Source organism: Parambassis ranga, chromosome 2 (assembly GCF_900634625.1).
Source record: "Parambassis ranga chromosome 2, fParRan2.1, whole genome shotgun sequence".
In the NCBI taxonomy this organism is placed as follows: Eukaryota; Metazoa; Chordata; class Actinopteri; family Ambassidae; genus Parambassis; species Parambassis ranga.
Genome location: NC_041023.1, coordinates 11,256,420 through 11,282,282, shown reverse-complemented (window position 1 = coordinate 11,282,282; position 25,863 = coordinate 11,256,420). Strand labels below are relative to the sequence as shown.

Sequence of the window (25,863 nt, the reverse complement as noted above, 5' to 3'; positions counted from 1 at the left end):
TAATATGAAATGTCAAGATACTGCTCTTAAGAAGGATTAAACAATGCATATGGACTTCTGCCACACAAACTATTTTAACGTAATGAACGTGATTTAAGAAAGCCCTGATAGCTTGATACAAGCATGTGTGTCATGCCACACCTGTGAACCCTGATATTTTTCCACACAGGCCGAAGCCTCACAGCATGAAACGTCAATTAGCCCTAAGACTAGCCTCACATACAGCAAAATTAATGTTAATATAAGTCAACACATTTCCTACACAAACCTCCTCACACAGCAGGAGTGAAGAATGAGTAAGAAAGGGTACATAGTACATGCAGTACACAGGGTAGTGTAGTGCATGTACTCAATCTTTCATTCACACATACACCTTCTCTCAGTTCAATGAATTTCATAAAATGTGCACAGAATTTCTTTCTTGTACAGTCAAATGAATTCTGACAACATTTATAAATTTAGCAGGCTCCTAAGCCATGTTCTATTAACATACTGCAAACTTCTTCCTGCATCTCATTTGTAATCCATAGGTTAATATTGATTTTTCAGCCAAACAAGTGTAACAAGTCATAATATTGAACCAAATCAAAGCATGAAATCAATCACACAGGTTCCCTGTTATTGCAGCGATGTTGTTTTATGTGTTTTTTAAGGTAAAAAAGCATGTTTAGCGGTCAATTCTTAATAATGAAAAATATTTTCTTAAATATGTTAAAATATGGCAAAATCAATGTGCCTATACCTTCCTTCCTTGAACCTTGAATCAATCTTCAATAAATATGAACGATCATTCTTTATAATATAATTATTCTTTCAGAACATCAGTCTCATCAATGGGATGAAAACACTTTAAAAAAAACTGTGAAAACGTAAGCATAAACAAATGTTTACTGCACTGTATACCAAAGACACCTGAGGGCTTTGACATACATTAACAGGTCGAGGGCTTTTCATGTGGACGTAAGTTTGCATTGATAAGCTTCCTGAGAAACTTATCTGTGGATTTTCTGCCCGACAGCTCAGTGGACCAATTACCATGGCTATTCCTACAGGGTGCCAGCAGGCTAACAGCCAGGAACACAGAGGAAGCGAAAGACTAATGGAGAGGATATGTGTGTGATATGAGTTAGGGTGCTGGGCAGTACTAACGTGCAGGTCTCACCATGCCACAGGGCAGAGCATCATCTAAAGTAAACAGGCAGCTCATTGCCTACTGCCAAAACTGTCAAAAGATGGGATGCAGAGGAGGAGCTGCATGTATATAAAAAAGGGATGAGAGGAATGAAGGAAATAGATGTGGCAAAAAAACTAGAGGGGGTGATAAACAAACAGGTGAGAAAAGCTTGTCAGAAAGGAGGGTAGGTGGGCAAAATCTGCAATGTTAGGATTAAGGAAGCAGAGGAGAAAAGTGCTGCTTGTGCGCCCACATGCTTCTATAAATAGAATTTGTTGACAGGCCAGCTCTCTAGTCTGAAACTGTGAGTACCTGAATGATCTGCAAATAACTGCCACAATAGAAAGGCCTCTCCTGTAATGGAAATTACAGGCAGGCAGTGACGTCATGGCCCAACAGAGTTCAGACACATAGACCTCAATTGAGTGCAGGTCAAAATCAGTAATTTATTTTTACCATCCCATTCCTCCTTTGTACTTTAAAACATCAACAAGCAACAAAACAAATTGTGTTTAGGGCATTTTTGCTGGCAGCGATGACTGTCAGACAAAAGGTTTTGTCAGGCAGGAAGGACTTTTGGGATGAACAGTAGAAGGCTATGATGTATTGCTTTTAGATAATGGAGCAATATAGAAGTCCAACGCTTTTATCTAAACAAAAACAGGCTTTGTCGGTGTTCATTAAAGCTGCATTAATATTTTATATGTATACAGTGTAAGCCAGCAAGATAAGCTGAGTTTAAGAGTTTATAACTTTCATTTTCCAGAAATACTAAAAACAGAACTTATGATGAAATCAGGCAAATGTGCCAAAAGTTCCACAATCGCAAGTTCCTAACATGGCCACTAGAGGCTGACTCTCCATAGAGCCTTATGTTCAACAAGCGACTTCATAACTGAAGGTTTTATATCTAATTAATTAAAGATGTAGTCACTTGGGTGCTGTCAGAGATTGCAGTCTGCGTAAGCATAACATTTTTTGACATTATGGGTGATTATAGTTTGGCACTGCTGCACACATGCCCCTGGAAAGACCTTTCAGAGTTGTTTTCCCTGCTCCTTCAGACAAACGGCTTCTCTAATACTCAGTTACTGCACACATATCTCCCGAGGATTACACATTATGAAACCAAAGAAAAAAACAAACAACAAAACTGAAGCCCTTGTGAGAAAAACCTGTGGTGTGAAGATGTTTCCAATTGAAATAAAACATTAAAGGACACTATTTAGAAACTTATTTGAGACTTTCTACTATATAGCATGATAAATAAAGATCACTGCCATGATAGCAACACTTATCGATGATGCTGCCATAGAGATGGATAAGTCATGTAAGAGACTACTAACAAAGAACCATGATTTAAAAAAAGAGAATAAAATAAATGAATATATAAATAGGTATATAAGCCAGAGATGACACATATATGGTCTGACCTCACAATGTGTGAGGTCAGACCATGAGATACTTACTGCAGCCTGTTGTCTCTTGAGCTTGTCTCTGTACTCCTCAAGCTCCTGCAGGTTCAGCTCAGGAGGGAGTTTCTATAATCACACAAACATACATCTTTAATGCTTGTTTACAATACATCTCATCTACACAGCTGATACCAGCCAAAATTCCTGCATCTTCTTTTACTTCTATGCAGCTGAATGTCATTTCCAAACATGTTTTGGAGTGATCACAGTAAGTTACTGCTTTGCACTTGTCAGCCAGAAAAAATGTTCAAAGTAGAACAGTGTCAAAGTTCTGGTATGGGCAATAGCAGGGATTCCATTTATCTTAAGAAAGCTAATCTTCACTCCTGAGCATCTTAATTTTTCAAAGATATCTCATAAAGTATTTTCAAAGACCTTAAGCTGGTTTCACTGGTGCAATTGATGATAAGTGCATCTCTTCCTCTTAAAAAAAAAACAAAAAAACAAAAAGAATTTGCTCCCTAAATACACTTTCCCAGATCACAAGTCAGATTAGTAAAGAAGGTAAAGAACATTATTTAGTAAACAGCAAACAAACTCTGCTAAGGAAAGAAGATATTACAAATCCATGGCCCAAAGGATGATAGGTAATTACTTTCCCCTTGACTGAGAGTCTCATTTCAGATGGTGTAGCAATACCAAGATAAATCTAATGAGATTTCACACCCTTCTTCTGTTGAGCAGATGCAATCCATCAATCCGGACGTCAATGGTATGCATGCGGCTCAGTAGAAGTGTAAGAAACAGCAGCTCAGGTAAAAAAGAGCTTTATTTCTGTCAGTCAGACAGGCTTCAACGCACAATAAACCACGTTTATTCACATTAGAAATGCAATACCACTCCTATCAAAGCTACTGAAATGTGGTGGCTTCAATGGGATTATTATTTTATGTAGGGGGCGTGGGAACTTAGAAGCAAGTCTCCTGCCATCATTTTACAAGTGAGTGGTGCTGCTCATTCAGTCAACAGGACAAGCACACGGCATTCATACAGAGAATCTGACCTCCAGTTCATGTTGCACCATGTCAAAGGAGTCATTTGAAAAGTAGACTTCCTCAATGCTGTCAATGATTTCTTGCTCTGCCTGGGGGTCGATGGGCTGCTCCCTGAGCTCCCGCAACTCCTCCTGAAAAAGGCCAAGACAGACAGAGAAAATCACACAACAATAAAGAGAAAGTTAAAGGATGTCCTTGACATATGTAGTAGGAAACTGCAGATGCAGGGGGACATAGAGACAATAGGTCCACCACTGTAGAAATAAGGGAAGGAGACGGATAGGCAAATAAAAAGAAGTAGGGATGGGAAGGGAAAAGTGTGGGTGTGTGACTCTTCACTGTGAAAGTAAAGGAGAAATGTTAATCACAGTTTGGGTTTGGGAGAAGATTGCAAACTGTTTCGTTGGACAGCTGTCATGGGGCATGGCAGGCTGCCATGAGAAGAAAGACAAGAAGACATAATGACCGCAAGAATAAAACAGGACAGAGATTCCCCTTCTGAAAATCTCTCAGAAACATCAGAGCCTTATTGATTAACACGCTGTGCATCCGTCGGGGCTTACTGCTGCAGTGAGTCTTTTTAGATGAAGGGTTTTAATCCCACATCCTCCTCTGACTGCCTTAATGAGCAAGATACAGTCACCTGTCAATATCAAAGTTGTGAAGTTACTGCAATTTTGCATTACTGGAGTACAAAATAAGGAACAATGACTTTGTCAAAAAATCACTTAGTGTTATGGCTTTTTTGTTTGATCATGAAGGCATGTAATTATTTAAACTAAATTTGACAATACATCAAACTGTCCCAGAGATATCTCAGCCTGGACCACAGCCATCAATACACACATGCATGCAGCAATATATTATAGTTTAACATGCTGGATTTGTAGGGCGAAAATAAATGTGTCGATGTATCAGAGAGTATCAGAGATATTCACACACCTAGTAAATCAACAATGTCATGGGATAACAGACATTGATCAAGAAAACCTTGTTGCACACCTGCCTAACCACAAATATTTTCCCAGCTGCTATCAGCATGACGCATGCAGCAGGGCGATGAGGTGTGCAGCGCGTCTTTCTAAGTGACATTTATACAGGGCTCTAGAGTGCGACCATTTTGGGCGCACATGCGACCTAATTTCTCAAAGGTGCAACCAAAAAATATCAGAGGTCGCACCGGTACGACCAGCTGTAAGAGGGAGATACATTCTCTGCGACTCTCAAAAGTCTCCCTGTGGTCCAGCAACAGACACACATCAGGCCCATATCGTGGTCTAAGCCAATCAGAGACGGTGAAGGGCGGGACCTCTGTGTGTGTGTCTTTGAAAACGTGTCTGCTGCGGTCAGCTGAGACCGAAAATTCATAAGAAGAACGCGGACATATGCTGCGCAGAGCTGATGCTGTGTGATAAAGCTTGTTCCATACTCCACGAGAACGGAGAAATCTGTTCGTGTTCCCGAGGTGACGAGAACAAAGTCGTTTCGGCCCGGACTTTTTAAAACGTGTGTGCAGAACTCATACGGCCCTCTGACTGCAGCGCGCACACAAAGACAGACAGGGTTTAAAGACGTTTCGCTGCTGAACAGCAGAAACCGCAGTTTAAGTGAACATGTGCGGAGGAGCAGGATTTGTTGCTACTATGCGGGTTTTGCTAATTTGCTGTTGACCTGAATGAGTGACGATAACGAGCCGGTCATGTTCAGGGAGGGGGCGTGACGTGCTCGTAGCATCATAACAGACTGAACAACCTGTGTGGTTCCATCCATGAAGGCCGAGCAGTCAGCTGGTTTAAGGAGTTATAGAACATGATGAACGCGTATTTAAAAAGTATTGTTATTATCCTGCTACAGTGGAGCATTGTCTGCCAGTATGAGATCTGCATACAGCTAAACTGTAACAGACAGAATGAAAAGTCTGTCAGCTGGAGCTCAGCTTTAGAAAGAGAGGAGACACAGGAGAAACTGAGGAAGAAAGGTGAGGAAGATGAGAGAAGAGATACTGTAGCTGCATTAAAAACGTGTTGAAGAAAACAAAATATATATCTCAATCACAACTATTAAATAAATAAAGGTGTATATAATTTAAATAATTTTTAATTCCCATTGCCAGATAGATAAGTGAGGAGCGACAGCCAGAAAATACAGAGAGAAAGCAAACAGGGAACTGAAGAGTGCTGTAACTTTGAATCTTCATTATGGATTTCTGACAGGCAGACCTGTTGGCTGGTTTGTCCATAATTTGAATGAGTACTATCGGTACATGTATTTATTTATTTGTATTTACCTGTGTTCATTAAACAAGGTCCAAAGTCAGTTTAGGATGATATGTGATTATTAAGCCCGTTCATATTTACTAGAGATCAATTTTTGGACCTCAGTATTTCTAAAACTTTGGCTACAGCCCTGCGAGGCCGTCAGGTAAACAGTAGATGTAGCTGCAGATGATGAGAGAAGATGAAAAGAACTTCTGTATTAGGATAGGTGTCAAGTTAAGGCCTGATCCATAAAATATATGGACAGTGATTAAAAAACAAACTGCTGTGTGATGTGTGATGCGGTGCACCTAACATTTGTGCCGGTGCACCCAAGAAAAAAAGGTTAGGCGCACCGGTGCAACCAGTGCAAAAAGTTAGTCTAGAGCCCTGTTATATGCTGCCATGAGTAATTTTGATGATTTTAGAATATAGCTTCATCATTCAATTACACAGACAGAGTCTCTTTGAGACTGCAGTAAGTCTCATACATTGCTGTTGGGAAGACTATAATGAAGCATTAAAATGTGTATGTATGTGCAATGCACAGATCTTCAGACAAGTGAGTGTGTTGCCATATTTGAATCAGGTAAGGGAGTGAGCAGGAGCCCCCAGGGGAAATGTGTGGGTGAGTGCATGAGATTGGAAAGGAGAGCTAGAGGTAGGAGTTCATGCTCTACCATCAAAAGGGTGGGTGGGAAATCAGCTCAAATGAGAGGGAAAGTGAAAAAGGGAGGGGGATGAGGGGGATGAGTCACTGGTAGCGAAAGTTAGAGCAGAAAAAAAGACAGAGGAGCGAGCAAAACAAAGGACGGTGACGTATGTCTCATGTGAAGCCAGATAGATTGGGAAATTGTTAAATTGTCAGTCCAGTATGTTTAGGGCAATTCACATCCTAAGTGTCACTAACTTTCTCTCCTTTCCCCCTCTCAGTCTCCCACCTGCAGTGACATGCAAAGCTTAAAACATCCTAAAGTGAATGACTCATTGAGTGGCCACCTCGGGTTAAATAATTTCCCTCCTTCCCTGCCGCTGTGCAGGCACAAAACAAAACAGACAGCCCCGCTGCCCCATGCGAGAAAACCCCAAAACATGAGCCGCTGTGAGGCTTTGATCGATTTTCACTTTGAAGGATGAGGGACAAACAAACCATCGCTCCACAAATTAATGAAATCCTCATCTCATTGCAAAAAATTAGAGATCTATTTGCATCTAAAGTGCAGAACATTTAACAAGCTTTATCAAAGTGGATATATTTGTCTGGGCTGTTGATTAAAAATGGAAAAATTAAACATGCTACAAATGATAACACAAAAAGCTGAATATACAATAGGAGGGTCATGGAAAATCCTGTGAGAAGGAAAGACGGCAGGGTGGGGAGAGTGAGAGCAGGGCCAATTATTTCCACTATGGATTCATTCATTAGATGAGCAAATCAAAACCTCCTCATTGTAATCAGTGTTAAATATGTATGCAAGTGTATATCCTCATCTGCTTCTGTCCTTTGGGATACTGTGACACAATCACATCCAACAGCACTATCCACGCTTCAATATTGCTGACAGCTGTTAACAGATAATAACATTGAATTTTTGATTGAATGTACAAGATCAGTCAGTAAGTCTCTAAGGCTCTTGGATGTAATAATATTATATATAATAATATAAAATAATAATTAGACAGTGGCTGATCTACAAAACCTGCCTGGGTCCAACCCCAAATCTCATGTGAATCATGAAAGTAATGCCCTTCAAGGTATTCTGTAGTGAACCAATGACAGGTTATTGAACATGTCCTCGTAGTTTTTGCAGGATGCTGGATGTAGTCCAGCAATCATATTAGTTCTACTATTTTAAAATATGTATGCAATGTTTGGCAGGTGATGATTGATTGATAGATGAAATATTTTCTTTTGTGTGTACCTGAATAATGCTCTTTAAGTCTGACAAAAATGTGCAATGAGTAAACAGAGGGTGCCCCCTTCTGCCGAGGAATAGTTACTGCACATATATATAACATTTCTGTTTATCAAGCACAGACTCCAGGAAACAGCCCGACATTTACGTCAGTAGAAAAGTTACTTAAAGCATTTCTCTTTAGTGTGTCAGATCATAGATTATAATCACACAGAAACTATAATACTATTATTTGTTTGTTCCAGAGCTTCTCCAAAAATCTTGTCAGCTATTTTAGATCAAAAAAACTTACTCATTAGATTGTAAAACAGCATAACTCAAAGTAGTTTGTGAGAAACTGGCATGAACCTCAAAAACTGCCTTACATACTAATTGGCATGTACATTAGGTAGCTACTACTAAACCTATTATGAACTATGCTAGTCCAACCCAGAGCCCATGGTGTCACTGTAAATAAAAAAAACAGCCTAAAACCCAAAGATATAAATTTAACAATAAGAGAAAATGGGCCTTTACTACAGGCCAACTAGTGCATTTTTATCATTTTCTTGCTTTTTACTTAAACAATATCAAACACTGAGGCTCTGTTCACATTGCTACTTGACAGCATCATTTGTCAATCATCGCCCACAACAGTTAGCCCCCTACAGTTAACCAGATGTTGCTGTCAGCTTCTGAAGGATGATAAATGATGTGAATCATGGCTAAAATGGTTGGAAACACATGAGTGTTTCTAATAAGTGAGTATCAGCATCATAATACTTGGCAGTGGTGTCACACTCCCGCACAGAGCAGTCACTGTGGCAGCACACTGAGTGGATTATTCACCTTTTGATCGAGTAGAACTATAAAGCCTGGCCTACGTGGGACTGATTCATTTGTTTTTTCTTGGAAGCTGAAGGGCCTGCAGAAAAGTAAATGAAGCCACAGTATAATATCATCAAACAATGATGCCCTGTGTTTTGGCTCATCACACAATAAGCAGGTGTTTTTTACAGTCTACACAGGAGAGTGAATTTCTGACTGGCTGTGTTGAACTCAGTCCTCACAACAACTATATTTATTTTTCTTCTTCTACACTGCTTCATATCACTTCAGCTGAACATAGTGGCTGTGATAAGATCTAGAGTCATTCCTGGGTACAATTTTAACTAAGGTGAATAGTATTCCCATCTTAAAACCAAAATGGTGTTCAATTTCTGCAAATCCAGTTTGACCACATCACCTGATACTTATCCAGGAGAAACATGCTACCTACAAAAATAAACAAATCCCAGCAGTCGAGGTATAATAACACATGGAGAACAATGCTTATCTTACAACAGATCTGTGTGACTAGGTGTTTTACAGGTCAAACAACAGCATACACTATAGTATCTACAAAGCATTGCACCAAGATAATAAAATGTCCACTAATTACTTTGTTATCCAGCATGAGCCCTTTGTTCTTAATATACAGCTCATATTTTTTTCTATTGTTTGACCTTTTACAACTCTCACTGGTAAACTGACAAAAACACTTCCTTTTTAGCCCTATCTTTTCCAGGACTTAGCTTGCACAGCAAATAATCATGCAGTGCATCAGCAAAGAAGGTACCAATCAAACCAGTGTGAAGCTAAGCGTTTAAAAGAAGGGGAATGAAGTGTCTGGTTGAATCACCCAGCACTGTTAAATAAATGGAGTTGGTCACCATCCAAATTGTACTCAGCCACATTAATAGAAGGTCATCACTATACAAGCCAAAGTCAAAGCAAGGGAACTAGCAGTGCATTGAAGTGTCAGTTAAGGTAAGTGACTACACATTATACAGAAGACATTGTATGGTTTTGGTCTGTCTGTTCTTGACAAATTGAATTTGTACAAGTGGATAATGACAAATGCTTCCTGTGACAAAGCATGACTGATTACATTCTTGAAGGATGCCAAAGAGTTAACATGTTATCACATGGATGATGTTTAGTCTGATATAAATGAATGCTTGTTGCACTACAGTCTAAAAAACACACAAATCAGTTTGCTGATGCAAAATTCTGAGCATCTAACCACGTTTGTAATTAATGATGCACTGTCAAGTTCAGCAAAATTGTTACTTTAACAGTGGCTGCAAATATAGCACATTCATAATGCAAAAATATTTGAAAGGAATGACCCATATGTGTGTATCCATACTCAGTGAAGCCAGCCAAACCAACATTGAGAGACATCCTAAAACCATGAAGCTTCTTAACAACCTTGACAGCTACACTTTAATGAGGTTTACCTTGCTTGGGATCCTCAGGTTCTCCACAGGACTGAGATCTGCCATGCTCTCTTGGGGGCTTTTCAGACCCTGTCAAAATAAATGCAAGTTAGACGAACGTTTAACTGAAACCTTTGAATCTGTTCCCGTTTCTCACATCGTGCCAAAAAAAGTGGAACCGACAGGCAGATTTCTGAACGCGATATGCGCTGCTGTGTCCAATAGTGAACCACTGAGTCTATCATTACTGTTCGTGCAAGATGAGAACTTCCCTCACCGCCCAGCATCCATTGTTGTTGTTATTGTACTTCTCTAATGGCACAACCAGGCTTTCTTTGTACGTAGCTGTGATACAGTCGCTGAAAAAGTGATGTTAACCGGTCTTAAATATGCCTTTTAGTGACCCACACGATGAGCTGTCAAATTAGCCGCTTAGCTTAGCTAACTGTCATGCAAGCTACTGCAGGTTTCAGAGACTAAAAGCCAGCAGCTACGTCTTTGTAAACCTGCTTTACTCACCTGTCGGGCCATAAGAGACTTGATCTTCTGCATCGTAAGTCCACTTTTTGTGATCCGATAAAATAAATGACAGAAGTTTCAGGTTTGTCTGGTTGTCAACAGTACGCCTCCATTATTACGAGAAGGAAGCCATAGTAAACGTATCACGTGACTTGCACTGCAGGAACCGGAAAAATCCTGACGCATCCTGGGAAATGTATTCTTAGGATGTGCCCCTCTCTTGTAATAGCCATACTGTAATATCACATGTGTAAAACGTATTAAAGCCAGGGTTTCTTTTAAATACTAAGGTCCAAACCTTTATCACTGTTAAAGAAAATATGATCATAAGTCATGAGTCAGTTTACCTGCTACTGCTCCAACCATGTCCACAGTGAACCAGCATGCCTCCTGAGATGGATTGGGTGAGGTTTCTTCTCAAGAAATTCTGTAGAGTTAGAAAATCAGCTGACCTGAAGGGGATTAGTAAAAATATATTCATATTTGTCTCAAACATTAACATTGAGATACATGTATTGCTATTGTACACCACTGGATGGTGGTAATTTAACATCACAGAAAATGAACGGAGGCTGAAATTTTTAGCAACTAATATTAAACTAATATTAATGCTAAACTCAACACACATATCCGTTGTCATTTAATGGATTTGTCCATATATAATTAATCAGATTTACTCCTGCACTTTACTTTTGTAATAAATTGATCATTTTATAAAAATATTGATTCGTGATTATAGATTAAACCTATGACTCACTCATAATCCAATAATTATCAATTGATATTATTCTGGGTAATTATTAGTGGTATATTTTTTAACATTGACTTGAGCAGCTAATGTAAAAAATAGCAAAGCTAGCCACAGATTCTGTCTGTGTATTTTCGCAGTTTTTGTTATTCAGAATGAACATGCCATCCATGACTCTGTGGTGTCATTTCACCTTAGCCAGGCAGGCCATTAAACCTGGCTCTGCATTGGAAACAATTCCAAATAATTACTCAAAACCGTGCACACAGTCCTATTCAGCCTGCTTTGTAATTGCCCTTTTATGTATTTGTGTCGAGCAACGACTTGGTTAAAAGCAGGCAGCATGCAGCAGACAGCAGGCACTGCGAGCACTGCAGTTCCTGGTTAATGATGCCTCGGGCTATTTCCCAGTCAAATGAAGGTGAGGTCGCTCTCCTTAGGTGGATTTACTCCACTGTTGTTTGTTAGGCACTCATCCACAGTGTGAAGCCTCCCTTAAAGCATACACTGAGACGGAACAGATGGCAACCCCTACCCGGAGATGTCACCACAAAAGACACCGCACACTCAGTCAGTCAGTTCATGAGCTATAATTAGAATTAGATTTAATAAACTACTTGTTGTTATGCAGGGGAGCAGCATGATAAGCCACATGTTGTGAGGATTAGAGCTTTAAAATGAATTCCCTTTTAATTAGTAATATGTTGTCATATAGAGCAAATATTGCAAAACAATTAGGATTTCATGAAAATTAATTAACACCTTTTTTTATCAAAACACCTATTTCACCTGCTTCAAAAACTGTGTTAATTTGACATGACATTGAATAGAAGACTCAGCATGAGTGTTACACAATGAGGACACAGTGCTGTGATAATCAGCCACATCATAACAGACATATAAGACAACTGTCTCTATGACTTTTTTCAATTAGGTCAAAATTTTACATTGTATTTTTTTTATTATTTCAATATCTCTTCTTCTTGCACACACCAATCCAGGCACACACCCACTTTCATCTATTCGTGACAGTGTCAGCAGGAGCAGGTGGAGGGCACTCTGCCACATGCTGAACCATCCGTCTGTCGTTGCCTTTATCTATATCAGGCCAGGTACACAGCATACCAATACACCAAGGCTGAGACTGAAGCAAGTGCTCCACAGCGATTTTGGGACAACAAATACCAACTTGTACTTGTGTGAGATCAGGGAGCACAGCCAAGACTTCAAAGACTGGGTGTGAAGCAGCAGAAGAAGTGACAGCTTTGCTGGCTTCATTTTTTTTCAGGATGTGTGAAATAAAAATGTTCATTTCAAGCTCATTCCATGTAGAACGCATCATTAATCTTTGTTAGGTTGTAGTAAAATACACACATAATCATGATGACCCTGAATAGTAAACAGTTATATCTTTAATAAAGTACAAAATACACACATGTGAATGCAAACTGTACAATAATTTAGGAGTTATTAATCATAATTTTCTCGTCTTAACATTTCATTTTATCCACGGAGAGCAGAAAGAATGCTACATTTGGCAGTTGAAATAAATAGACGCCAGGAAAACAGAAATAAAATAATGTGTATAAAGAATCTGCAAGATAATTCATGTACACTATTTACAATTAACCTGAAAATATTTTATACAAGAAAATGCTTTCATTATAACACTTAAAAAAACATGCAAAGAGGGAATGTTTAATATTACTGATAAATTAATTGTTTTAATTGAATTTATGTTGTAAATGGGGGATTTGTGATAAATGAACCTAAAATTTTGTTAACTAGCTTGTTTTATAGCGAAATTCTCTCAAGTGAAAATAAACAAATCCGCAGTTATACTTTCACATATAAGAATTGAGACATACATGCATTTTCTTCTCACAATAATGTCAGTAAAAAGACTTTTTAACATCTGTCCCAAACTTTCCACAACAGCAGTGCATGATCAGGATGTGTACTCACACAAGTCTCCTTCATCCCCTGTGCAACAGACTAGGCCACCAAAGGCAGCGTGCCAGGTTTTGATAACAGAGACTTAAGAGAATAAAGCTACACAGAAGTCTTCAAGTGAAACAACAGTTCAGTTCAGCTCTCTGGCTGGGAGTTAATTTAACAAACTGTGGCTGGGAGTTTCAGGAACGTGTCTGATCACATCGTAGATGGTAGTGTGCATATCCTGAATTGACTCCAGGCGAGATAGAGACCTGCATGATGCCTGGAAGGTGGATGCATTGGGTAAGTAAAAACATGCATTTAAAAAAATGTAAAAGAATGTGTGTTAAATACCTGTGCAGAATCCATTTTCCCAGGTATGGAGACAAACTCGTAGATGCCAAAGTCTTCTGTTGCATCCTCATGTCCTGCTAATGCTAAAACATTTTAGATACAAAAAACAGCATTATTTTAAACCACCTACACTTCCGCTGAAATTATTCATCCTGTCTGTGTCTCTATCCTGACTTTAAAGAGGACTTTAGACTATAAAGTAAAAGCTTAAAATCAGCCATTATTTCCTTCATTAAAGTGGTGTAAGATGCAAATTTATTGTAAATACAAGAGCATCCAATTTTAAAGTAAACAAAGAGTAGTTTACCTGAACGATGTGGTCGTTTCTGTTCTGAGAACGGTCTGCCAAAAACAGGCACATACAAGTGTCAACATTAAAGCTGAATTAAAGGCATGTTACATGTCCGTGTTAAATTTCTCTTACCTGTTATAGATGTTCATTAGCACTGTGTCACAGAAGAGAGACACAGAGACAGATAATTATTGACAAATACTAACTTGACCTATTTAAAGACAGTTTGCACTCGTTAATTAGGAAGTCAAAAATATTCACATCTTAGACATCAGATTTGGAGGTATTTGGACATGTTAAACAGACATCTCAGGAGTAAATACAAGAAGATACAAGAAGAAGATGAAGAAGAGGCTTTATCTACCCTTCTTTGGATGGCAGGATCTCCTGAGGAAGAACAGCAGCATGCAGCCAATGACAAACAAAGAGCAAACTGTAATGGCTGCCAGTGGAGATACAGAGCCAGCATCCTGGGTATGCTTCTCTTTCCCTGCAAATAAACAGTTGTGATGCAGTTCATAGTGTTCCAGTATCAAAAGATCCTAGCAAATACAAATGTTAATGTAATTTAAAAACAACACCAACAACAAACTCTCAATGTAGTCTCCTCATTGGTCGCTGCACATATTGTACCATGTCCCTCCAGAAGTTGCACCTTTCACAACAGCTATAATGACTCTAATGTCTCTGGTTACTGTAATTCTGTAGTTTTTTTAAAGGTTGATTTAGAGACTTATAATGCCAATGAAAACAAAAGCTGCCATGACCTCTGTTGACTCATTATACAGCATTTTAAATCATAGCCATCAGCAGTAATCATCAATGTGCCTTTCTCGGTATCACCAAGGCAACATATCAATGTTGCATTCAGCACACAGAAACTGCACATGCTATAAAACTTAGTCAACACATACAACAGCTGTTATCCACTGTTTACTTTCCCAGCCACTGAACTTTAATACAGACTGCAGGCGTCGAACCTAGCAACAGAGATAAAACCTCAGTTTCAGATGTGTACTGTATATCTCACGCTGCCTCCATAACTTGTTTCATTTCTTGTTTTTACAGCCAAGTTATATCTCTTAAAGCCACCTCTTCTCCTTTTGGCATCACACACTGTTTACTGTGGGAATTCTCTGTTTATCTCAGAGGATTCCCAAAACCTGCCCACGCTCTGCTACCCCCTGCCATGTTCCACCCTCTACCCACCTGTTCCTAAGCTGGCCACCACCAGAGTGAACTGGGCCTCGTCCTGTTTCTGCGTCACATTATTGAAGGCACGGCACAGGTACTCCTCAGCCTGAGCCAGCCTGTAGGAGCGCACCTCCAGCCGCGGGCCCTCAGTGATGATCTGTGTGGCATTGTGGCGCTTGGAGATCCAAACGTAACTGTTTGGCGGGTTGGAGTCGGCCTGGCATTCAAAGAAGACCAGTTCACCGGGGTTGATGGTGAACACCTCCCCTGTCCGCAGGCCCTGGCCAGAGTTCACCTCCAGGTTGTATGGTCCATCTGGGTCAGGGAAACAGCACAGTTTGCAGCTGAGACATTTTCTTTCGGTTTTTAGCGATTATATGACAGGGGAGGCAAAGTGAAAAAGTAAACATGGTGACAGTGAAAGAATATGTACACACAGTACATCATGCAGGTTGAAACACAAACATGCTCTGTCTATACAAGCAGAAGGATGAGAGTCAAGTTATTACCTCCAGTGTTTGAACGCACTGAAGAGGAGGGAGGGAACTTGCAGATAAATGTACAACAGAATCCACAGTTTTGTGAAAAATTAAACAGCATTCAAATAAATTATCAGGAAGGCTTTCTAAAGGTCTGAAACCAGTATAGTTTATCAATACATCTACAACCTTTGTGGCAGAACACAGGAGCCCTGTGAGATAAGTCATGCAAATACAGCCATGTGTTTACAGCTGTCTGTGACTAGGCTGATCTCACAGAAATTTACATGTGACCTAATACTTTCAGGACAATCGTGAAAAAGAGACAACACAGAAGGCTGCGTAGTTTTCCTTCAGTATTTCTACAGGAACATCTGCTAGGCAATTTCCGGGACAGGGACAGAGAGAACAGAGACAGACAGATACTTACAGTAGACGGTGAGATCCATGGGCCTGCTGTGTTGGACCTGGGTGACCCAGTTGCTAGCCAGGCAGCGATAATTCCCCTTGTCCTCTTTCTGCACAGGGCTGATCAACAGCGTGGAGTTGTTCTGGGAGAAGTGGTATCTGTCACTGGGAGCCAGTGCGACATTGTCTCTGAGCCACTGGAACACAACTCTTGTTCCTCTCTGAACAGAACAAGTCCAAGTTACGTTCGCCTTGTCCTCAATGACTGCATGTGATGGGCTCTTCACAATAACTGGGGTGGACACAGGGACTAAGGGGGAAAAAATCACGAAACACTGGTCAATTTATCATACATCATCTTGTCAGGAGACATTGGACACATGTACAGTAACTCACCATCTACCGTTACACGGACTGTTCTCTCCTTTTTGACCACCAGTCCTGTTTTGTTATGAAACTCTATGTTGAGGCTCAGATGATAATCCCCTTCGTCATCTTTGTCTAACTCCCGGATTCTCAAAGAAACATTTGGTTCTCTGAAGAGGAGGTGGTTGCGGTACATCATGTCAATGATTGCTGTTTGTTTGGTAAATGTCACCAGCGTAGTCCTGGTGCCACTTGGTTTGGTGTGAGACCAGGTTCCCTGGATCTCAGCTTCTTCCAGTGGAAAGCGGGTTTCCACAAACAGGAGAAGAGGCTTCCCTTCAATGCCGTGAAGGACCAGGGATGGGATGTGGATGAATTCAGAGTTGATCTCTGAGTTGGAGGAGACAATGGGAGTTATTGCACATTCATTTTAGGATTCACACATTGAACATTACTCCATAACTTGTCCCTTCAGTGACTCAAAGACATTAAATACTTTAAGGGAATAACACTTAAAGTACTGAGCATGTTTCCTGACAACAGGATAAAAACTGCTCCAGTTAGCCCAAGCTACATTTGACCTTTAATTTAGTATTTTGTCAATTTAGAGCTCACGCAGCAGATTTTACACACAAGTCCGACAAGAATATGGGGTTCTGGTTCTTTCAAGGTCTGATGCTTGGTCCAAGATATGATCCACTTTCTGTTTGTTTTGTTGTGTAAATGCAGACATTTGAGCAAGTAAATCCAGTTATAGTCCCTCCTGCTCTCTGCGTTCTTCACCAACAAACCTACTGGCACTACCAGCTCCCACCTCGGGTGCCAGGGCTGTGTGTGTGGCAGCCGGATATTGGAACTTTTCTGTAGACTGGACTACTCTACAGAATTAAATTTCAGCTTTTGTTTACTCACTTTAACTACATTTTACTGCACCAGAATTCACTCTAAAATTGAATTTGCACATAGAGTATATATTATATGATGCAGAAAAAAAAACATTTTAGTCCCATTGTGCTAATAGTTGAGAGAATTAAAGCAAAACAAAGCTTACATTTAAATGATGAAGCCAGCTCTGTTTTACCTGTCTAATCATACAGTCTAATCTGTATCCTACCTTTCTAATCAGCCAGATCCTGTAACTGTGGTGAGTTAATATTGACCCAGCTCACTGCATCATTGTTGTCAGACAGGGATGAGGCAGGTCTTTTTGATCATGACTCCTCATGAAACAAACATTTGGGCTGTCTGAGGTAACTACTGTTCATTTACAGTTCTCTCTGTCTGTTGAAGTTGTGGCTTGTTGCCGGGACACTTTGTTCATTAGTTACAGACCCACAACACAACAGACAAAAACAAGAAGAGAATAGAAAGAGGAATTTGTGGTTCTCAGCAGATATTAGTATTGAAGTTAAATAGCCACATTGTTCTCACACATTCATACAATGCTGCGACCCATGTTCAAAAAGTGAAGTGAAATGGTGAAGTGTGTTTACTGGCAGGTTGTGTTAGGCAGCAGCATGTGAGTAGGCAGTGCTACTGTGAAACAAAACTCACAGTTTTTGTTCATAGTAATCTCAACTTCCACTTTCTCATACTTCTACTCGCTTCTGTCTGTGTATCTGCTCTTTTTCAGTTTCAGCACAAAAAGAAAACAAATGATCAGATAGTCATGAACTACAACTGCAACAATTTAAAAAGGTATAGTGATAAAAAACACTGAAAAACAAACTATTAAAACCAAAAAGATTATGTTAGAGGATTTCATTTTAAGTCTATGATCATCAATAAGTTGAAAATTCTTTAAACAACACATTTGTTATTTGCATCTTTTTACCCGACACACTTTAAACTTTGATATGAAAATAGGGGAAAAGTATCAAATTTTCCCTCCTATCTGTTTCTTTCTCCTAATCTACCCCCACCCCCACCCCCACATTTCCTCCTCCTGACATCCAGCTGGTGTCAGCCAGGTCTCTGGTGATGACTGCCCATCACAATAGAGCTACTGTGTGTGTGGTGTTATGTCCTAAATAATAGATGCAGCACAGACACCCCTGCGACATGTTCCTCTCTTAGAACCTTCAGGCCAGTTTCAGTGCATGTGTGTGTGTGTTGTCAGTAGCAGGAGTGTGCCTGTGTTTACACCAGCTGAGATCCGGTGAAAAGGCAGAATGAGGAGAAGTGTGCCGAGCCCGCTCCTTCACTGTTGTCCCCAAACAGCTTGGATATTGTTGTGGTGATAGAGAGGAGATTACGGGTGACAATGGGCTCTGAGCATATCTTCGTTTAGTGGCCACACACACATTCAAAGAGCTACATGCGGAGACACACAAGCACCTGCCTCTTATCACCCTCACACATGTCCAAGTTGTTTGGACACTAAATAAAGTCAGCGGGTGTGTGTCCACCATCTTCTGTCCTTTCTTTGATAAGACAAATAGTGCTCCTCAAGGAAGGTTGATGCTACAAACATCAAAGCAGGGGGGGACTCTCTGTTTGAGCTACTTTTCTGTTAGATTTATCTTGTCATGTGAGGGGTGATGTCTGTTATCTCTGAGTCACAGAGCTGTGGCCGGGGTCACTTCTTCTTTCCACTGACCCAGTCTTGATGTCTTTACCTACAGCCGACAGCAGTAGAGAAGCTAATTCTGTGCCGTCACGCAGCAGTGACTGTGGAAAGTACATGCAAAAGAAGACAAGACAGACACTAAAAAGGAGGAGCGCTAAACCTCGGACAGCGACTGGAAAGGATTACAGTGTAAAAACCTCACATCTCACACTTACATGTTACAAAGTTTTCAAAATAAACATGTACATAACTTAATATCAAATTAAAAGATTTCACACAGGGATTTTTGTGATTCTGAGCACCTCAAGAAAACTTCCTTAAATCATCCCTTATTTTCACCCTACCAACTGAGTAAACACAGCAACCACAGTAACAGTAACACTGACACTGTCAACTCAAGCACAATATCAAAAACCACAACACTCACCTGTTAGGAAGAAGAGAACAGAGCAGACGAAGAGCGCTGTCCTTCCTGTGGCCTCCATGGCATCTTATCCTCAAGGGGATATGTGGAACTTCTGACAGGCAGGCAGGCAAAGAGTGAGGGATGTAGGAAAGAAGGAAAGGAACAAGAGTTAGTGGAAGAGGAGGAGGAGAGAAATGTGACTGGTTGTGGTGACAACATTTGCCAGGGAAATAAGAGGAGCTAGCTTCCCTGCATGCAGCTCTATGCCCCTCCCATGTGACACTATAGGTCTAAAAAGAGGTCCACCTGGCAGAGAGATACGACACAGAGCTGCCTTAGGCTGAGGGTTTCACTCTGTCAAAGAGAAACTGTAAAAGGATAGTTAGAATGGAAACCGTTTCTTTACGTTACTATGCACAAGCTGTCTGCTGCCCCAGGCTGTGAAACAAAGCTTTTAACTACTAACATCACACAGCTTTGTTACATTACAGAGCCATCGGTGGACACACCAGGAAGCAGTATATCTGGAAATATGAAGACAGGGCTAAAATAGACTAATACTGTGTTAAAACTGACAGAGGAATGTAGATGCCCTCAGCATAAAGACGTGTCAATATCAGAGATATCATTTTTCAGACAAAATTCAGTGACAGAGCGTATTGATGTGGGAATGCTACAGACCTCACATGAAAGTCCTGAATTTCAGATCAAAAATGGTCACATGCTAAACTCTTATCATGTCTCTGTCAGTGACTGGTGCAGAATACTGTTTTATTTTTTCTACATCCTCTGAAAGGATGTGATTAACTTGGGACTGAACTGCACACTGAATGAATCAGGCCATTGTAAAGTGCATAAATGAGTGCCTGGTTTGGCGATGGTACCATTAAGGAAACAGATTATTTTCTCTGCTGTCAAGAACACCATCATGGGATGCTTATTTACTGTTTAACGTTTGTCTGTGTTTAGTAAAAATAAATACAGATTTTTTTAAAAAATGAGAATATATGTGAATTCTCAGTGCAGAGAAAGACAGATTTCAGACCATGTTTTTGAATCTTACAAATGTAAGAAAATGAATGCAGCTTCACTGACCTCAGTTGGATGATGATGTATATGAATAGATCATTAATATATATTAAATATATGTCTAAAGAGAAAGAAAAATAATTTCCAATAAAAATCATGTGCAGTCTTTGCCTCTAGGTGGAGGCAGTGGCTCATAAGATGGAGTCTGTCACAAAACTTTTTTATAACATTTTGTTTTTTAATGTAGGTACTTGTATCAAATCTTTCTTTGCTCTTTGGCAACATTGTTTTAGATCATAAGACTGAAATGACACACATACACATTATTAGCATTTTTCCAGTTTTAAATATTGTTTATATGACATCAACATTAGCGTTTATGATTGGCTCTTCTGCTGACAGTTTGCTTCAGTACTACCTCATAACAAACAAACAACAAACTGATGTGTGTTGTCATTCAAGTCAGAACACATTGTCATAAGACTGTACGTATTGAGAAACAAACACAGCTTACCTAACGGCTTGGTCAGGATGTTTTGGATTACACCCTGACCTTTTGACTTGACAGACTCTTTTCTGGTCATGTGTTCTTCCTTCGTCTATCAGGGATTACAAAATGGGTCATGATACATGAACATTAAATTCAAAAGTCCTTGACAGCTGTAGTGCCTCACGTGTTAGGTTTGTCCGGTAAAGTTATGGCCTGGTATGGTCTGTTTAGTTCACCTTCACAAAAAAACTAAGTAGCTGACTGACACAACCACACGCATACACACACACACAGCCTCGAATGGGGGCCCTCTGGCAGCGCCACAACATGTCACATTTTCCATTTTCAGCCTCCTTGCTTGTGTCTACCACATTTCACCACTACCTCTCTGGACTATGCACCTCCTGCAACCTCCTACGACCATATTTTTTTGTTGTCTGCATTCTTTTCTGAAGCACCGAACACTTATCTTCCTTTACTTAAGAGAAATAAACCTGCATATGAATCTCGATCTGTTCTGCTTCTTGTTCATTTCTCCTGTCTTTTACCAGCCTTGGCCTCCAGCTGCAGACACTCAGAGCAGACACAGCACACCAGCCCACATCAAGGCCACACTATTGGCGCACGAACATGTGTGTGTGTGTGTCTGCTGTATACTGTAGTAGGTTCCCACACATATGCATTTCTCAATGTGTTGTGGTGAAAAGGTAAATATAGCTGTGTCATAATGCCAGAAGGGGCCCCTCTGTTGCTTTAGAGAGGAAGTTGAAGAGCAGGATGTCACAAGCGCTCACTTATATATATCTTCAATTCAAGTCTCATTAAAGAAAAAATGTCAGCCTATAGCTGAAAGAGAACAAGAAAGGCAGAGAGAGTGGGGTTAAGTGGAGCTGTGGAGGAAGCAAAGAAAAGGGGCGGGGCTGTCTGCATGGCCCTGTGAGTGATGTGATTGGATGACAAAAGTTTCATTCACACACAGATTTATAACAGTGGGAAACATAGAATGCTGGACACACATGTGGCTCTGTGTGTGTGTGTGTGTGTGTGTGTGGGTGTGTGCAGGCGCATGCTTTCCTTTCATTCTCGCATGTGAGCAAAAACTATTTTACAGCTGCACCACTGAACCTTTCTATCACTGTTGTGAAGTGTGTGTGTGTGTGGTGTGTGTGCACTCTATTGGGCTATACAGAGCTGAAAACTTAACTTCTACAAGTTACACATTTGTATGTGTCTCTTTGGTGCAGCTTGTGTACAGTTGTGTACTCAGTTGTGTGAGTGTTTGTGCATGTGTGTGTCTGTCTGTCTGTCACTGTGTGTTGGGTGGCAAGAGCCTCACCCCTTTAACGCATTCCACTATCTTTCGCCCACGCACTCACCATGTGACCCACAGTCAATGACAGGAAGTGAGCCGATGTCAAATCCTGCTGCATGCAGCTCAGATCCTCTTCTGCTTCCAGTCAGCTTTGTATGCTCACACACACACACACCAAGAGCACAGAGCTCAATGCAAGTCTACTGTATATGCACATGCTTGTCCCATGTGTGCATTTTGCTTTACCTTGCTTGAGTAATTGCTTTTTTTTAATTCACAATACACACACTGTGAATATGATTGAGCACATACTAGGCCTTATTTAAACACTCATTCACTGTAGCACATGTGACATGGTATCTGTCAATGGCAGGTGTAGCACTGATAAAAACTTTCCTCAACAGTTATGTTTACATAGTTGACACCCATATACACACAGATATATTATCTTGTTTCCTGTTTTCTAGTTTATAGCTCCTTTGAGAGATTAAAAATCAACGACTTACCTAGAACTGCCATTTTTTTATGGTACATCATGGTGGGAGGCAGAGAAAAATCAATACACAGATGTTTGAATATAAGCTCCAGACATGACTGAGTAAAATGTTTGTGCACTGAAAAGTGTATATTTACTTAAGCAGAGAAATGAAAGTGCACACTTATTTCACTGCAGCCATGACACTTTAATTCATGCAAACGCACACACACAAACACACATTTATGAAAAATAGGTGTTTACATCGTACGTGCCACAAGCCAAACTTTGTGTTTGTGTGTCTGTGTGTGTTTTATGTGTGGGTGGGTGCACGTGCATGCATACAGAGTTGAATGAACACAGCACTTCTATGTTCTCTCCAGCACTAAACTGTTGGCTGTAAAGACAGACCATGATCCCAGACTGAAAGTCAGTACTCCCTTTGCTCAGGTCTGTGCTTGTTCTCTTTGCCTGGTGCAGGATAGGGGAAAATAACGCTACATTTGCAACGATCAAGTTAAAAGGCTATATATTAACCTAACAAGCTTCTCAGGCTCGGTAAACTTGAGTAACCTAAAACAAAACTGCAATATTGTGGACACCATACCAGATAGATGCTGCAAAACTTCCCATGTACAGTTTTCAACATGACCCTTTTGAAATTCACACACAAGTACAAATAAGCACTAAAACAAGTATAACTTGATGCAACACTTGTATGGTGGCAGTATGAGATTACAAAGTTCCTGTGAAAAAAAATGAGATGTGGTGATATGGGTGGGTGAACAGCTGGATGGAACCTATGGTATCTCGACCTGAGAGGTAATCCTTTGTTTTGAAGGTACCCGTAACCACCCACAGTGCTGATGTAATCAGCAAGAGGTGTGAAGAAAAAAAACACGTAATGCAAGGGTGTGGGGTGCAGAGGGGGGGGCAACCAACACTGGGACCCTGGTCAGGACACTCCCTCCTATGTCATTCCACAGCCTTGTTATGCTACAAAATCATTTTAAATTCAGACACACGCATGCATAAAAGTCTCAAAATGTACAGTGTGCGATGCTGCAACATTTAGTGTCGACACACGCAGCAAAGAGGAACACAAGCAGACCCTCACCCACAGTGACTAAAGAGAAGAACTACACCCACAAATATAACCGCCGAGCTGTATCATTACCTCTAACAGCCATACCAATAACTGATGATTGTAAGTCTTACCCCCTGATGTCTTGTCTTGTGGTTCTGCTTTGTTGTCCATCCTTGCATCCTACAAGCAAGAAAACACAAGCTGGAATGTAAAGTATGTGTTTACCTAAACTAAACCAAATAAGAAAGAGGCCTGCTAGTCCCTCTAATTGAAAGTGATCTGGAAAACAACCATCATGTTACCAGTAATTATACCCCACCTGTGTCCAAGGAGCATCAGTGCAAATACAAGAAAACAGGACAGCAAGACCCCATGTGTCCCTCAGTAACACAGACCTGCAACACCCACATACTGTATCTGTGACCACTCAGCTGATTACAGACAAGACTGGATAATTGTTCCCAGGTGAAAGAATAACATTTCTCCACAATATAAGAGCTGCAGATGCCAGTGAAACACCAGCGGTGCTTTTCAAGAGCCAATTAAAGTCCTAGCTGCGGTGAGATAAAACAGCTTCGATTTCCTCACAACACGTGTTGTAAAACAATAGAGCAAGCTGTAATGATGAGACGGGTCTGGATTACTTACTTTGTTCCTCCTGTACATTGTACTCTTCTTTCTGCAGAAAATAATGCCAATATGTAATTTGGAAACAGAAACAATCTTCGGCAACAGCAATACCTTCAAAAGGGCCAGTCAAAGTCCTTGAAGGTAGAATAGCCTATACTGATCATACAGATACAGATACTGTGTATAATAAAATGATACACAGCTCTTTAATCAGAGATAAGGTTGTTCATATGATTGCAGCTTTAAAGCTTCATTAATGACAGAAAGCTAACAAACCAAATATTAAACTCTGTATTTCTTTTGAAAATTGCTGAGATTTCTTCCTTCACGTCCGCCTGAATGCCTAAGTGCCAACACAGCAAACATTATCTGTGTGTCCCCCCACCCCCCACCCCATCACACAGGCTTGAAATAATCCTTCCGATCCACTCTTTCTAATCACCAATCTATCCCTTTAAAAAAAAACAGAAGACAAAAGAAATCTGTCAAATGTTATTTATTTGCTCCCAGCTTGTTTTCCGGTGTCTGCAGTTCATTTTCTATGGAATGTGAGGAGCAGCTGTCACTTTAGCACATGAATGGAGCCAGTTTAGTGGCCCAGAGGCATCGGAGTGGATCAACGGCAGAGGAGGGACAGCTGGGCCCGAGGGGACAATAGCACTCTCAGTTAATCATTAATACTCTTAATGAACAGCAGCCAGGCACCAGAGGTTCACTCACCAGTCTCTCCAGAATATTCTGCCTGCAACAGGAGGATGCAGGAAGCCTCGGCTTGCCGGCTTGACCCCACACTGACACTTGTTGATTGGGGGCTTTAATGGGTCTGCTGGAGCTTTAAATCGCTGTCTATTTGATGAAGTTTCACCCATCAGCCCTAAGAAAAATGACAACAAAATGACACAAGTCTGATTTATTATAATGGTGAAACAAAAGATTTCAGCCCATTTAGTCTTCTTGTCAATCTCCATTGTGTTGTGCAAAGGCTTTTAGATGTGAGATGCTAACCTGCTGGCTCAATTTTTTCATCTTACAGAGCACTGCCATGAAATAAGGGAGTGTCTATGTGTGTGAGCTTAACTACCATTATATTACATGCAGCAGGTTAAAGGTGGATATTCTGACAGCAGAGCAGGTGCATGGCCATCCCATAGGGATTCGATTTTTTTGGTTTCAATAAAAAAAGGAAAAAAACAGAAAAAAGAATTGAAATTATAATTAAATAAAATGTTCTTATCCCTGAACCATAGCTTTCTGTTCATGTCTTTCTGAGGAAAGCCGACCACCTAACATGTTGCTGGAAGATGAAGTAGCTTCACAAGGGGAGCAGATGTTAGCTGGAGGTCTCATTTGAATCTTAAACTGACCCTCTGTTTATATTTGTGTGTGTGTCACATGAATTTGTATGTGAGTGTGTCTGCACATGGCTGTGCGTCCAGCACGGGCCCTCCCCGTCGGTGGAGGTGGCAGGTGTTCCTGTGTCCCTTAAAAAGAGCAGGTTTTTATGTCGCCTCCTCA

The 25,863-nt window shown here is 40.5% G+C and overlaps 2 protein-coding genes across 4 annotated transcripts in view; both read right to left on the bottom strand.

The window, feature by feature from the left end:
* Nucleotides 1-10,715, bottom strand: part of vps50 (VPS50 subunit of EARP/GARPII complex) — a 76,701-nt gene extending 65,986 nt beyond the window's left edge. For both annotated transcript variants that reach the window (XM_028397315.1, XM_028397323.1), the window contains exons 1-4: nucleotides 10,575-10,715; nucleotides 10,077-10,145; nucleotides 3,653-3,775; nucleotides 2,644-2,715 (exon numbers count right to left, since the gene is read on the bottom strand). In XM_028397315.1, coding sequence (XP_028253116.1) covers nucleotides 2,644-2,715; nucleotides 3,653-3,775; nucleotides 10,077-10,145; nucleotides 10,575-10,607 — 297 coding nt within the window. In that variant the 5' untranslated portion in view covers nucleotides 10,608-10,715. The remainder of the gene's footprint in view (nucleotides 1-2,643; nucleotides 2,716-3,652; nucleotides 3,776-10,076; nucleotides 10,146-10,574) is intronic.
* A 2,001-nt stretch (nucleotides 10,716-12,716) lies between these two features.
* hepacam2 (HEPACAM family member 2) lies at nucleotides 12,717-19,561 on the bottom strand. 2 transcript variants are annotated; one of them, XM_028396940.1, is made up of 9 exons: nucleotides 19,347-19,561; nucleotides 16,381-16,740; nucleotides 16,007-16,294; nucleotides 15,113-15,412; nucleotides 14,268-14,393; nucleotides 14,036-14,057; nucleotides 13,919-13,953; nucleotides 13,612-13,694; nucleotides 12,717-13,540 (listed from the first exon to the last, which is right to left on the bottom strand). In XM_028396940.1, exons 1-9 carry the CDS (start codon nucleotides 19,402-19,404, stop codon nucleotides 13,430-13,432), a joined length of 1,383 nt encoding a protein of 460 aa, XP_028252741.1. In that variant the 5' UTR covers nucleotides 19,405-19,561; the 3' UTR covers nucleotides 12,717-13,429. The 2 variants fall into 2 exon arrangements, with proteins under 2 accessions (XP_028252741.1, XP_028252750.1); XM_028396949.1 differs by lacking the exon at nucleotides 19,347-19,561 and adding an exon at nucleotides 17,465-17,597.
* Nucleotides 19,562-25,863: the final 6,302 nt, after the last annotated feature.